General features: G+C 37.2%; 1 protein-coding gene across 28 annotated transcripts in view; it reads left to right on the top strand.

The window, feature by feature from the left end:
- Positions 1 to 15,212, top strand: part of PDE4D (phosphodiesterase 4D) — a 1,438,885-nt gene that overhangs the window by 1,354,685 nt on the left and 68,988 nt on the right. The window contains exons 7-8 of one of the 28 annotated variants that reach the window (XM_049097801.1): positions 11,544 to 11,662; positions 12,515 to 12,941. The exons of 26 other annotated variants lie outside the window; for them this stretch is intronic. In XM_049097801.1, coding sequence (XP_048953758.1) covers positions 11,544 to 11,662; positions 12,515 to 12,532 — 137 coding nt within the window. In that variant the 3' untranslated portion in view covers positions 12,533 to 12,941. Of the gene's footprint in view, positions 1 to 2,242; positions 2,356 to 11,543; positions 11,663 to 12,514; positions 12,942 to 15,212 lie in introns of those variants that run through there. One more of the 28 variants, XM_035713055.2, reaches the window with a different exon arrangement.

Raw genomic sequence — 15,212 nt, 5'->3', positions numbered from 1 at the left:
CACACTAGGACTGTTTGTGTCCAACATCTTATCCAGTGTTTAGTATATACTTCATGTTCAATAAATATTTGTTGAATGAATCAAGAAATCAATGGTTTTCCATTTTCATGGTGAATGAGAACAGAATCTGTAAAGCACACAGGAAAAATTGGGACAACTTGGACAGAGACCACTTTTGAAATCATATGCTTGGATCTCTCTTATGTTCTTTATGAAATAGGAATATTAATTCTCAGATCCTATCAAAGGATATCTAGTTGCCAAGGAACAAAACAAATTGGTATAAAATGGACTTTCTCTATAAGAGAATCCCAAGACATAGATTCTAAGGACAATATTATGTAGAAATGTCCCAATAGCTAATAGCTTTCAAATATTGATATGCATGATGTCATATGATTAAAACAGTATGAGTCAAAGGAAGAAACAAGATTTCTAGGTTATCATTGTACATGATACTCTTTGGCAGAATATTTTATTGATGTACACTTTCTTGACAATTATTTCCTGATCTTATTTTCCAAGGAAATTTTAGCTTTAAAATTTTTATTCTGCAAAGAAAAGTTTGTGATATTTTATTTGCATTACACATGTGACAGACTGCATTTATTCTTTGTAACCAGGAATGAAAGGAACCGCATGTGCAGAGAGAAGCAAAACCGTCAAAATATGAAAATTGGGTATAAGTGAACTTGAAATCAGTTTTTAAGGCAAGCATAGAATGTTTTGGGGTTTTTTTTCTTTAGTAAAACTTAATTATTTATGTCCTTTTATAAAAGTAGGGCACCCTGTGGACATTTTTACAACTGAAATGCTCCTTAATCTTGTAAGTCAGGCTGTATGTTGGGAAGATAGGACACAAACCTAAAAAAAAAAAACAAAAAAAAAAACAACTAAGCATGGAGAAGGGATTATCACTAATGGAGGAATTGATTCATGGGTTACTGATTCTTTGATTAAATACATTTTTAAAAAGTGTTTTGGTAAACAGAAGATTATTTATTGGCATTTTTAAGAGGAATAAAAACTAGTTTTATTTATTTATTTATTTGTTTGTTTATTTGTTTATTTATTTATTTTATTTATTTTAAACTAGTTTTAAAGAGACCAAATTTATATTAACAAATCACTGTGTTGTGCAAGATACTGAAAATCCATTGCCAATAGATTTATGGCCTGTTCCTAGGTATTTCCCATCGGGTTCATTGTGATAAAATACTGGAGCATGTGTAGCTTATAGGGCCTGACAGCAAACTCCACTTTCACAGCATCTGCATCAGGCTATGTGGGTTTTTTCTAAGAGGCTGTGTAGTGTAGCCAGCACCTAGAGCACCCAGTGGACCAATGGGAGCTCAGCTAGGGCCTTCTGATGGTAGCCCACCAAGTTCACTTGAGAGAGTACCAAGGATGGAAATGTCACACTGGCTGATTGGCCTACTAATTGACTAATAAAATTTAAAAAAGGAAAAGGCTTTTCTAATATATTTAAGCAAACTTTTATATTTTGAAGGGGGCCTGACAGCCTGACAGTTTGGGATCTTAAAGCTGGATTTTTGTTTCTCGGTAGATTTTGTTTCTTTGTTTTTGCTCTTAATCGATATATAACTGATATATAACATTATATTAACTTGAAGTGTACGACATAATGGTTTGGTGTTTGTATATATTGTGAAATTATCACCCCCATTAAAGTCTAGTTGACAGTCTGTCACCTTACATCGTTACAAATTTTTCTTTTGCTTGTGATGAGAACTTGTAAGATTTATTCCCTTAGCCACTTTCAGATAATCAATACAGTATTTTTTTCTTCCTTGTGGCATTTATTTATTTATAATTTTTTTAAATATTTATTTATTTATTTGTGTGTGAGAGAGAGAGAGAAAGAGAGAGAGATGGAGAAGAGAGGCAGAGGGAAAGGGAGAGAGAGAATTTTAAGCAGGCTCCATGCCCAGCACTGAGCCGAAGGAGGGGCTGGATCCCACCCCCCTGAGATCATGACCTGAGCCCAAATCAAGTCAGACACTTAATCAACTGCACCACCTATGTGCTCTTATTATTTTTTATTGAAGTATAATTGATATACAATGTTGTATCAGCTTTAGATGTACAACAGTGATTTGATATTTATACATATTATGAAATGATCACCAAGATGTCTAGCTGCCATCTTTATCAGTCTCTCTTCTCTTTCTGTCTCCTCTCTCTCTCTCTCTCTCTCTCTCTCTCTCTCCTCTTTCTCCCTTCTTTGTCTTCCCTTCTTTTTTCCTTCTTTCTTGGTAGGTACCAAGAGAAACATATTTTCTTATGTTTCTTCATTAATGACAACAAAACTCTTCAGCTTTGGACATAATCCAGGTCAGATATTTAATTTAAATAACCTCTTCCTTGGAGTTACCTTAGAATTAGCTTCTTACTCCCTCACTGCTCTTTTTGTATTTCTGAATGATCTTCATTTAAAATAAGGATTTCAGTTTTGTACTGAAGAACTAGTACTGTCCTATTCTCACTTATTTTTAACTTCCTTCTTTTTCATTCCCCACACTACTGCCATCTTTTATCTCTTATATTTGTAAGGGAATAACTGAAATTTACTTACTGCTCTGGGTGTCAGAATAACTTGAGGCCTAGAATGGTTTCAGTCCATTATGGTGGTTTTGATCGCATATATCTGTTTTATAACCTGCCATTCATAATAGATCACTTCCTAACCTGACCCTGGCCCTGGCCCATCTCAGAAAAATTACTAGCATGATTACTAGTTGAAACCTAGACTTATGTCTTGAATTTTAGTAGTCTGAAGAAAAATTTCCAGAGGCATTGTAATAAGGAAATTTAATTAAGAGCTCATGTTGACTCAGGAATATTATGTATAGCATTGATCCACAGTGTAGCTAATAAATTCATTATGCTGAAAATTATACATGATTTATTAGTATATTGGCCAGTAAGAATGAAATCTGTCTCAACAGGAATGTTGAAAGAGGCAAGGCGGTGAAACTTTCATCTCCACTGGGAGTGACCTAACTTGCCAAATTGGGGCCATCAATCATAGTAAATGTGTTCAGAATAAATCATACTTCTTCCATGTTCATTGTATTCATCAGCACTTTTGAAGTCAGCAGTCCAAACTAGTCAGTTTTGGACAAATTTTCAGTATCCTGTGGTTTAGGCAATATGCCTCAGCTGTCTTTTTCCAGGGTATGTTCTCAGGTAGTTGTATGCCATGGGCTAGTGTTATCCAAATCCAAAGGGACAAAAGGGTGGCCTCATGTATTTCTTTTTCAAGTTGTTATTTAAATTCCAGTTAGTTAACATACAGTGTAATATTAGTTTCAGGTATAGAATTTAGTGATTCATTACTTACATATAACACCCAGGGCTCATCATAGCAAGTGCTCTCCTAATATCCATCACCCATTTAACCCATCTTCCCTCCAGTAATTCTCAGCTTGTTCTCTATAGTTAACTATTTCCTGGCTTGCCCCTCTCTTTTTAATTCCCTGATATGTTCATCTGTTGTATTTCTTAAATTTCACATGTCAGTGAAATCACATGGTGTTTATTTATCCTTCTCTGACTCACTTATTTCTCTTAGCATAATACTCTTTAGCTCCACCCACATCGTTGTAAATGGCAAGATTTTATTCTTTTTGATGGCCAAGTTAATATTACATTAAATATAAATACAAATATAATGTATATGAAACCTCTTCCTTTTTTGTATTAATTAATTAATTTGTGAATTTCTTTCTTTATGATTGTGTTCAAGCAATAAATACACTTTGGCTCAAAAGACCATCAAAAAATTGCCAAAATTAGATGCTTTTATTTTATTTTATTTTTTTGATTTAAAAAAATAGTTTTATTGGTGTTCAATTTGCCAACATATAGAATAACACCCAGTGCTCATCCCGTCAAGTTGAAACCCCTTCTTGATCCATTCATCATTCGCTAGACATTTGGGCTCTTTCCATAATTTGGCTATTATTGAAAGTGCTGCTATAAATATCGGGGTACATGTATCCCTTTGGGGATCCCTGGGTGGCGCAGCGGTTTGGCGCCTGCCTTTGGCCCAGGGCGCGATCCTGGAGACCCGGGATCGAATCCCACGTCGGGCTCCCGGTGCATGGAGCCTGCTTCTCCCTCTGCCTGTGTCTCTGCCTCTCTCTCTCTCTCTCTGTGACTATCATAAATAAATAAAAATAAAAAAAAAATTAAAAAAAAAAAAAAAACATGTATCCCTTTGAATCACTATTTTTGTATCCTTTGGGCTAATCCCTAGTAATACAATTGCTGGATCATAGGGTGGTTGTATTTTTTAATTTTGAGGAACCTTGATACACTGTTTTGCTCAGTGGCTGCACTGGTTTGCATTCCCACCAATAGTATAAGAGAGTTCCCCTTTCTCTGCATCCTTGCCAACACCTTTTGTTTCCTTTGTTAATTTTTGCCATTCTGACTGGTGTGAGGTGGTATCTTATTGTGGTTTTAATTTGTATTTCCCTGATAATGAGTGATTTCGAGCATCTTTTCTTGTATATCTTCTTTGAGAAAATGTCTATTGATGTCTTCTGTCCATTTTTTAACTAGATTATTTGTTTTTTAGGTGTTCAGTTTTATAAGCTCTTTACATATTTTGGATACTAACCCTTTATCAGATATGACATTTGCAAATATCTTCTCCCATTATGTACATTGTCTTTTAGTTTTGTTGATTGTTTCCTTTGCTGTGTATAAGTTTTTTTATATTGATGAAGTCCCAATAGTTTATTTTTGCTTTTATTTCCTGTGCCTCAGGAGACATATACCTAGTAAGAGGTTGCTATGGCTGATGTCAAAGAGGTTACTGCCTTTCTCCTTCTTTAGGGTTTTGATGATTCCTGTCTCACATGGGTCTTCTATCCATTTAGAATTTGTTTTTGTGTATGATGTAAGAAGGTGGTCCAGTTTCATTCTTCTGCGTGTCTTTCCAACTTTCCCAATACCACATGCTGAAGAGACTTGTCTTTTCTCCATTGGATATTCCTTCCTGCTTTGTCAAAGATTAGTTGACAGTATAGTTTTGGGTCCACTTCTGGGTTTTCTATTCTGTTCCATTGATCTATGTGTCTGTTTTTGTGCTAGTAATATAGTGAGTGTCTTGGTCATTATAGCCTAGTACGGAGTCTAAGTCTGGAAGTCTAGAACTGTGATGCCTTTAGCTTTTCTTTTTCAGGATTGCTTTTGTTATTTGGGGTCTTTTGTGGTTTCATACCAGTTTTAGGATTGTTCTAGCTCTGTAAAAAAAACACTGGTGGTATTTTGATAGGGATTGCATTAAATGTGTAGATAGCTTTGGGTAGTAGAGACATGTTAACAATATTCTTCCAATTCATGGGCATGGAATGTTTTTCCATTTCTTTGTGTCATCTTCAATTTTTTCTTTATTTTTTGTAGTTTTTAGAATATAGATCCTTTACCTCTTTGGCTAGGTTAACTCCTAGATATCTTATGGTTTTCAGTGCAGTTATAAATGGGACCGATTCCTTGATTGCTCTTTCTGCTGCTTTATTATTGGTGTATATAGAAACACAATAGATTTCTGTACCTTGATTTTATATTCTGTGATTGTATTGGATTTCTCTGTAATTTCTAGCAATTTTCCAGTAGAGGCTTCTGGGTTTTTTATATAGAGTACCACGTCATCTGCAAATAGTGAAAGTTTGACTTCTTCATTGCCAATTTGGATGCCTTTTACTTCTTTTTGTTGTCTGATTCCTGAGGCAAGGACTTCTAGTACTATGTTAAATAACAGTGGTGAGAGTAGACATCCCTGTCTTGTTCGTGACCATAGAGGAGAAGTTCTGTTTCTCCTCACTGAGGATGACATCAGCTGTGGGTTTTTCATAGATGACCTTTATTATGTTGAGGTATGTTCTAGCCCTACTTTGTTGAGGGATTTTCTCATGACTGGATGTTTTACTTTGTCAAATGCTTTTTTCTGCATCTATTGCAAGGATCATATGGTTCTTATCCTTTCTTTTATTAATGTGGTGGATCACGCTGATTTATTTGCAAATATTGAACTACCATGCAGCCCAGGAATAAATCCTACTTGATCGTGGTGAATTAATCTTTTAATGTACTGCTGGATTCAGTTTGCTAGTATTTTGCTGAGAATTTTTACATCCATGTTCATCAGGGATTTTAGCCAGTAGTTGTTTTTTTTAGTGGAGTCTTTGGTTTTGGAATCAGGGTAAAGCTGGCCTCATAGAATGAGTTTGGAAATTTTCCTTCCATTTATATTTTTTTGGAATAGTTTGAGAAGAATAGGTATTAACTCTTCTTCAAATGTTTGGTAGAATTGCCCAGAAGCCATCTGCCCTGGACTTCGGTTTGTTGGGAGATTTTTGATTACTGAGTTAATTTCTTTGCTGGTTATGGGTCTGTTCAAGTTTTCTCTTCCTTCTCATTTCAGTTTTGGTAGTTTATATGCTTTTAAGAATTCATGCATTTCTTCCAGATTGTCTAACTTATTGGCATATAAATTTTCATAATATAAAAACAAAAAATAAAATAAATAAATAAATAAATAAATTTTCATAATATACTCTTATCATTGTATTTCTGTGGTATTGGTTGTTATTTCTCCTCTTTCATTTGTGATTTTATTTATTTGGGTCCTTTCTCTTTTCTTTTTGATAAGTCTGGCAATATCAATTTTATTAAGTTTTTCAAATTAATTTTTTCAAACCAGCTCCTGGTTTCATTGATCTCTACTACCATTCTTTTCGTTTCTATGTCATTTCTTTCTGCTCTAGTCTTTATTAATTCCCTTCTGTTGCTGGCTTTAGGCTTTGTTCGTTCTTTTTCTAACTATCTTAGGTGTAAGGTTAGGTTGTATATTTGAGAATTCCTTGCTTCTTGAGGTAGCCTGTATTACTATATACTTCCCTCTTAAGACCACTTTTTACTGCATCCCAAAGGTGTTGGACCATGGTGTTTTCATTTTCATTTGTTTCCATATCCTTTTTATTTCTTCTTTGATTTCCTGGTTGACCCATTCATTCTTTAGTAGCATGTTGTAGTCTTCCCAAATTTTTTCTTATGCTTGACTTCAAGTTTCATAGCATTGTGGTAAAAAAAAATAAACATGTTATGATCTCAGTCTTTCTGTACTTGTTGAGACCTGATTTGTGACCTAGAATGTAATCTGTTCTGGAGAATGTCCCATGTGCACTTGAAATGAATGTGTATTTTGCTGCTTTAGGATGAAATGTTCTGAATATATCTGTAAAGTCCATCTTGTTGTTCAAAGTCATTGTTTCTTTGTTGATTTTCTGCTTAGATGATGTGTCCATTGCTGTAAGTAGGGTGTTAAAGTCTCTTAGTAATGTTGTATTATTATCAATGAATTCCTTTATGTTTGGTATTGTTTTATATACTTGTGTGTTCCCATGTTGGGAGCATAAATATTTACAATTGTTATATCTTCTTGTTGGACTGTCCCCTGTATTATGATATAGTGCCCTTCTTCATCTCTTTGTTACAGGATTTGGCTTAAAATCTAGCTTCTCTGGGGGTACCGAGGTGACTCAGTCAATTAAGTGTCTGATTTTTTAGCTCAACTCAGGTCTTGATCTCAGGGTTGTGAGTTCAATCCCCACATTGGACTCCATGCTGGCCATGGAGCATACTTAAAAATTAATTAATTACATAAAATCTAGTTTGTATGATGTAGGTGTTGCTATTCCAGCTTTTTTTTTTTTTACTTCCATTTGCACAATAATTGTTTTTCCATCCCCTCATTTTCAATCCGCAGGTTTCTTTAGGTATAAAATGAGTCTCTTGTAGGCAGCATATAGGTGGATCTTGTTTTTATATCCATTCTGACACACTTTATCTTGATTGGAGTGTTTAGTCCATTTACATTCACAGTAATTATTGATAGATATATACTTATTTGCCACTTTATTACTTGTTTTGCCATTGTTTGGGGAGATTTTCTCTTTCCTCTCTAGTCTTTGTCATTCTTGGTCTTTCTTTCCCCATGCAAAGAGTCCCCTTGGTATTCCTTTCAGAACTGGTTTATGGGTCATGAACTCATTTAGTTTTTGTGTGTCTGGGAAATTCTTTATCTCTTTTTCTTTTCTGAATGATAGAGTATTCTTGTGGTATAGAGTATTCTTGGCTGCATATTTTTCCCATTCAGTGCATTGAGTACATCATGAAGTATGGCTTCATTTATAAGGGAGGACATTACATCTTCAAAATCATTGTCCTAAAAATCAGGTCATTGTCTACAAGGTCTCTTAGAATCACTTAGAGCTTGAATACATGAACAGATAGCAAGATGAATTTCCCACTATGTACTGTGCTAATACTCATTACATAGGCAAGAAAGTACAATGAGTGTCACTTATGTGTATCTATGTGTGTATGAGGTGTGTATACATAGTGGGGGTAGCAAAGAATGCTAAAATATGAAATAATGTAATTATTTACTGTCACTGTTCTGAACTCTTTTTAAATAATGCTTTATTTGGAAATAATTTCAAACTTAATGGACAACTTCATGGATAATACAAAGAACACATGCAGGGGTGTCTGGGTGACTCAGTCGGTTAAGTGTCTGCCTTCAGCTCAGGCCATGATCCCTGAGTTCTGGGATTGAGCCTCACATTGGGCTCCCTGCTCAGCAGGGAGGCTGCTTCTTTCTCTATGCCTCATAGAGAAATGCCTGCTCCCATACCCTCTCACTCTTTCACTCTCTCTTAAATACATAAGATATTTTTTAAAAGAACACATGTATCTATTCCTCACCATTTTCAATGTCCTCCTTCATGTGCTTTGTCACTCTCTCCTTGTTTACTTACACACCTACACCCCATCCCACACACACACACTATTTTTCTTCTCTGACCCACCCTAGAGAGAGTTATATACATCATGGCCCTCCATCTTCAAATTCTCCAGCGTGTAGCTCCTAGAACAAGGACACTTTTCTTATAACTATGTTATAGCTTCGAGCATCTGGTTGCCTTTGAATTTTTCAGGATAACTTATTTATTATACCTTATACTTCAAATTCTAACCCAGATACTGATACTGAAACTGGTAGAAGAAGCAGCTGAATTATCTTGAAAAAAAAAGTCATTATCACTAACATTTTAACTTTTGCAAAGAAACATTGTTATGTCAATATGTGTGAAATGACTGGTTTTAGGGCAATTTGATGAGTTAATACAAATAGAGATTCCTCTTAATTAATAAATCCTATTTGTGTAGAGAACTTATCAATGGCATTACCATTAGCTGGCATTCACTGGGACAGATAGAACATCTTGTCTTTCTGTATTTTTGATCCTATTTTCCTTTTTGTAATCAGAGAATTCTAGGTTTTGAAAGCCTGAAGGAATTTCTCTTTAGTGACATTTCCTAGCTGTCAGGGAGCAGTAGAGAAGTAGAGGCGCACAGGTGATGCTGAACGGGTTCTAGAGAGCAGGAGTCCCATAGGGAACCATCCTAATACACACCACAGCTGTCCCTTCACTGAGACAGATAATGGTAGGTCTCTCCCAAAATGATTCTTATAGCCATTTTTATTCCCTAGCTTAATTTTTTAAAATGCAAGTTTACACTGCTATGAACACATTAGAACTGAGATTTATGTTTCATAAACTATGGAGCTAATTTTGATAACTAACACGTTTCTGACAGTCGCGATTTCTTCTCAAAAGGAGCTTGAGCATGCATGTTCCTCTCCACCCAAGTATGTCCAACAATAGGTCTATGTATTGGGGGATCTAAGTGAAAATGACAGAGCTTTAGGGATTTAGAATGAGCAGCAATAGTCTGGAGGAGGAGAGTGTGATGCTGGAGCCATTTATGAAAAATGGGTCCCTTGGTGACTGTGGTGCACAATATAGATGCACAGTACTGCAAAATCGTCCAGGAGGCTTTGTGTACATCCAATGTGCACACAGAGATGGGCCTCAAATATGTGAAAATAACAGTTTTACTACACCAGGCAGATTCCTCATTTACTTGTTCAACAGATTTATGTCATGGGGCAGTTTTCCAGGAGCTGGGGATTTAGTAATAAATAAGTGGGCCATTGTCTATAACCTCATGGAGCTTACAAAACTGTTTTGCCTTAAAATATTGTACGATCGTAGAGGTATTTGTGCACTGACCGTATGACCACAGTATGTCATTCTATAAACCTTTCAGACATGACTTGGATCTGCAAGAATTTAGTTTTAAAGCTGTTGGATTTGCAGGAAGAGAGAACACTGGCTTTAAATGATAAATCATAGAAAGAATTTTGAAAAGACCCTCCAGCTTTTAATGATTTAACAAGAGCAATGTGCTCAGAGACTATTGAGTCAGAAAAAAATATGTAAACATTCATGTATTCAAGGGTAAAAATGAGTGGGGGAAAGGGCCAAAGGAGAACCTCCCCAAAATGAGTGTTCTTCTTCATGGCAGGGAAACCACTTTTTGGACCAATGCAATGGCTTCCAGGCTAGAGTGACTTTCAAATCTGTCTGGAAAAACAAATATCTGAACCCCAAGGGAAAATTTAGGGTGGTTCTTACAGGATTTTCTTCAGCATATTTTCTAGAAATATTTTTGAGATAGTCCTGGAGCGAGCTTTTAACTAGCAATGTATTACTACTACACAATATCTTTGAATTATAGTAAGCTGGAAACCAGTCATCCAATATCTAAATTTTAGCCTGGCCTAGGTGAACACACTTTCTTAACAAGATTAAAATACAGTCTTAGATCATAGGTGAATAAGAGTTTTGTTATTAGTGTCTATGTTAGCTGGGAAAGTATTTTGCCCAAATACAGATTTAAAATAGAAGTGACTTAAAGAAGATAGAGCTTCATTTCTCTATCATGTTAAAGTCTGAAAGTAGGCAGTCTAGAACTAATGTGGCAACACTGTCCCACAAAGACTTCAAGGATACATGCTCCTTTCCTTTTGATGCTGTAAAATGTGGCATTTGTGCCTTAGTTCAACTCACAGTCCAATTTGGCTGCTCTAGCACCAGCCATCAACTTATTCAAGTCAGGAGGAAAGAGAAAAGAGTGAAAAAGGACAGATAAGAAACACATGACAGATGTCTTTTGATGGAAGTTCCTGAAACCTGCACATAACACTTCCAACCCCTTTATTAGAATTTACCTATGTGGCGGGACACCTGGGTGGCTCAGCAGTTGAGCACCTGCCTTCGGCTCAGGGTGTGATCCTGGAGTCCCAGGATCAAGCCCCCCATTGGGTTCCCTGCATGGAGCCTGCTTCTGCCCCTGCCTGTGTCTCTGCCTCTCTCTGTGTGTCTCTCATGAATAAATAAATAAGATCTTTGAGAAAAAATAATAACATCCTTATGTGGTAACACCTGGCCACATAGGAGTCTGGGAATGTTCTCAATTTTAAGCAGTCATATGCTTAGGTGATTACGGATTCTAATATAACTGATGAGGTAAAGCATTAGGTTAGGGGACAGCTAGCAGTGTTGCTGGTTAATAATATTGTATGTATTTTAAACCAGGTCAGTCTGCAGTACTGTATTTGCAGTGTGATTTGCAAGCTCATTCGCAGCATGAGCTTACTACCTACAATGTGAAAAAATTGTTGTCAAGTTCTGCTAAAATATTTTACCTGCTCAGGGTAAGGAACTGAAGATTAAATGTACTAGACTAATGACTAATTATTTTTCATTGTATGTGGCAATAGGTTCCCTACCTCAAAACTTGTATGTCCACCTAGAATCGGGGAAAGGAGAAGCTGGTAGCACAAAATAAAAGTTAAATTCTTAAAAGGTTTGATACTCTTCGTGTTCTTACCAACCCATAACCCTCTTCTAAATTTGAATTATGGGTGCATTTAGAATTTACAGTACAGAGTATCCTCAAGTCTCACATGAGAATTACTTTGCTTGTTCAAACAAGATTGCATCCCAGCAAGCATGCCAAAATTTGATAGCTACAAATGGGGAGATCTGCAGAGAGAAGGGCACAGGAGGTAATTTTGTTTAAATCTCCTGCAGTATCTTGGATTAAGGTAGACAGTAGTTACCATTTTGCTGATATGAGGCAGGCATGTGACTAAATAGGAGAAATAAGCAATCACAGAGCTGATTTAATTTCCACTGGGGTTTATGGAAGCACCAAAACGTGATGTAGCCAAACGTCCCTAAAAGTTCCACCATTACAAGAAATTAAAGCCAAGCACAATTACATCCTATTAGTAAAAAGAACTGTTAAAGTGCCATTGTTATTTACTGAATGAATTGCACTTTTGGATTATCTTGACCAGCCACGTTTTAATTTTTGTCTGTCCATTTCTTCCAAATCACATTAGGAGCCTTAGCTGATATTCACAAAATAAGCTCTGTTATTAAGGTGCAGTATAACCTGAGAAGCTTCAGTTTAATTACTAGATTAGAACTTTCAAATGGGCATGTCGTCTAGATTTCAGCAAATATGGGATTGTAATTATTTGGGATCCTTTGTTTCTTAGTGTTTGCAAGAGACCTGAGATGAAAGGAGAGAGGGATCCCTGGGTGGCGCAGCAGTTTAGCGCCTGCCTTTGGCCCAGGGTGCGATCCTGGAGACCTGGGATCGAATCCCACGTCGGGCTCCCAGTGCATGGAGCCTGCTTCTCCCTCTGCCTGTGTCTCTGCCTCTCTCTCTCTGTGTAACTATCATAAATAAATAAATAAATAATTAAAAAAAAAAAAAAGAAAGGAGAGAATTGAATTTAGCGAATTGATTTTTGTTGCTGTTGTTCCACTGACATTCTCCCCCCAGTCCTTTCAGGAATGGGCCCAAAGCTTCTGAATGCAATGATTGAGGGAGTTGCCTCTATAGAAGAAAGCCCTGGGCAGGCGTAGTGCCCAGACTTTAGTGGAGGCAGGAATGGGCAGCTCAAAGATGTGTGATGAGCTCTCCCAGAAGTAAAGCGCCCATATGATTTAGCATCCAAACCAGGACACTTTTTAGAGTGAAAGGCAATGCTATTCGTAATTACCCTTGGATAACAGAATAAATCTGGTAAATTCTGGCCCATTCTACCTGTAAGAAACAGATATTTAAACAAACAAATGTATAAAGATTTTTAGGTACCTGGAGAATAAAAGGTTCTGTAGGACATGAGAAGAGGGAAAATGGATATTTGGGTCACTCTATCAGGGATTCCTCTCCTTGGTACCAAAGTTACTATCATCTTGTAATAGACAATGAGGTTTCCAAGCCTCTGAACCACATTAATATTCCCCTAACAATTGAGTTATTGATTCTCAGATGTTTCAGGAGCTTGGAAACATTACAAAAAGGTAGCTGTGATAAAGGGAATATTCCAGGCTTTTTCAGCTCAATTCAAAAAACATTTATTGGGTACCAGGTATATGACAGCCAATGTCTAGCACCAGAGATTGAAAAATGAATTTGATATAGTTCCAACCCTGGAGAAAATCAGTCTACTAGTAAACAAATAATGTGATAGACTGTTTAGTGATTTCATTATTTGAAGAGTGAACTTCTGATTTGGCTCTTAAGCATCAAATATGATATTTGCCGGTCTCTGTCTTTAGAGGGAACTCCTGCTGGGTAGTAACCTGGATTTTCCCAGTCCCAACTAATGTGAGACACCATGGCAAAGTAAACAGGTTGTTTTAGTGAGGCTTTTTTTAACTCAGAGGTCCTTGTTTTCCAGACAGCTAATTTATTTTTTTTCCACCCGGAAAGCCCTTCCCTACCATCTGAGCTGTTCTGACCAAATCAGCAGAGACAAGCTACAGAGATTTAGGGTGTCTGGGTTAAAAAGGTTTGCTTGTTTAATTAGATAAATAATTTGAGAGTACTTTCCAGAATTACTGTTCCTAATCACATTGATAAATGCTCGGAAGACCCTGTCAGTCAGCCAGTAGATAACAGAATCTGGAGGAAGAGTGAAGCATTAGGGTGAGCTGGAAATAATTCAGAAAATCCTAATACACTCTATGAGCCTGCATATAAAAATTCATCATCATCATTTTTTTAGGGCTGCTTACTATTTCCCAAGTGCCGCATTACGTGCATTAATCCTATTTAATCTGCAAAATCACCGTATGATGGAGGTACTGCTTTCTTCGTTTTACAAATGAGAGAACAAGCTTGTGTAAGTTAATGAGCTTGTGTGAGGACCTCTGGTTAGCTCAGTGGCAGAACTCAGGTTTGGAAACAAGGAGTGCCTTACTCCAAAAACTATTCTCTTAAACTAACTTCAGTCCTTGTAAGGTCCCTCTCTGTCCCAGAATAAGCCAGCATATTGTCCATTCAGGGATTGAAAAGAGCAAGGACCTGTGGCCTTGTTTCTAAATAAAGGAATGGAGGGTGTCAGAGCTGCACCAGGGGCTTTCTGTAGACAGAAGGGGCACCTTCCTCTAGAATCCAACCAAACAGGCTACTTCAAATGCCAGTCTCATTCACCCTGAAGGAAAGCTGCTTATCAGTGGTTGCTTGCCCAGATGAATTTGTTTCTAAATGTTCATTCTCCACAAAGAAAGTGTGACTCTGGGGGCACAGAGCCCAGCTCTTGTGGAGGACTGGGTGGCAGGCAGAGGGAGGAGCAAGTAGGGAAGTCAAGTTGCAAAGTACAGTCAAGTTCTTAGGGTGCTGGGTTTTCTTCACCCACTTATCAGGCAGCCTCAGATTTTCAACTCTGCCTCCTACAGTTGCCTCTTTAATTATCTGTTTTGAATCAGCGTTATCTTCTCCATGTTCCAGCTTTTAGTTGGCTGAGTTTCTACACTTTTAGAGACTCCGCCCTACTCTTTCCTTCTTTGCTACAGTGCTTGTAGCTCCCTGCCTCCTTTCCTCCCTCATTCCTAGAGGCTTCCACCAGAGAATTTGGAGCTTTGGAGAAGGAAAAGACTCTTTTGTGCCTTGTGTGCCTGAGGTCTTAAGCCATGCAAGAGCTGGTTGTCACCCCACCTGAGCCACCAGACTCCCTCTTCTGTTGTTCACGTACCATTCTCTAAAGTCCCAGCCAGGTTTGCCAACCACGATTGTGAGTTAGCAGGTGGAGTAGGACATGGACAGCCTTTCCGGGAAGCCCAGCTGGATCCTCTAAATGTTTCTGACTTTCTGTAGGCTTCTGCTATCACACACATGCATTTCTTTTGAAAGCTCTGTGATTGTTCATTTGTTGTTCATAACCTCTAGGGGTAGCCTCCTCA

Source organism: Canis lupus, chromosome 2 (assembly GCF_003254725.2).
Source record: "Canis lupus dingo isolate Sandy chromosome 2, ASM325472v2, whole genome shotgun sequence".
NCBI lineage: Eukaryota > Metazoa > Chordata > Mammalia > Carnivora > Canidae > Canis > Canis lupus.
This window is presented reverse-complemented; position numbering and strand designations above follow the sequence as displayed.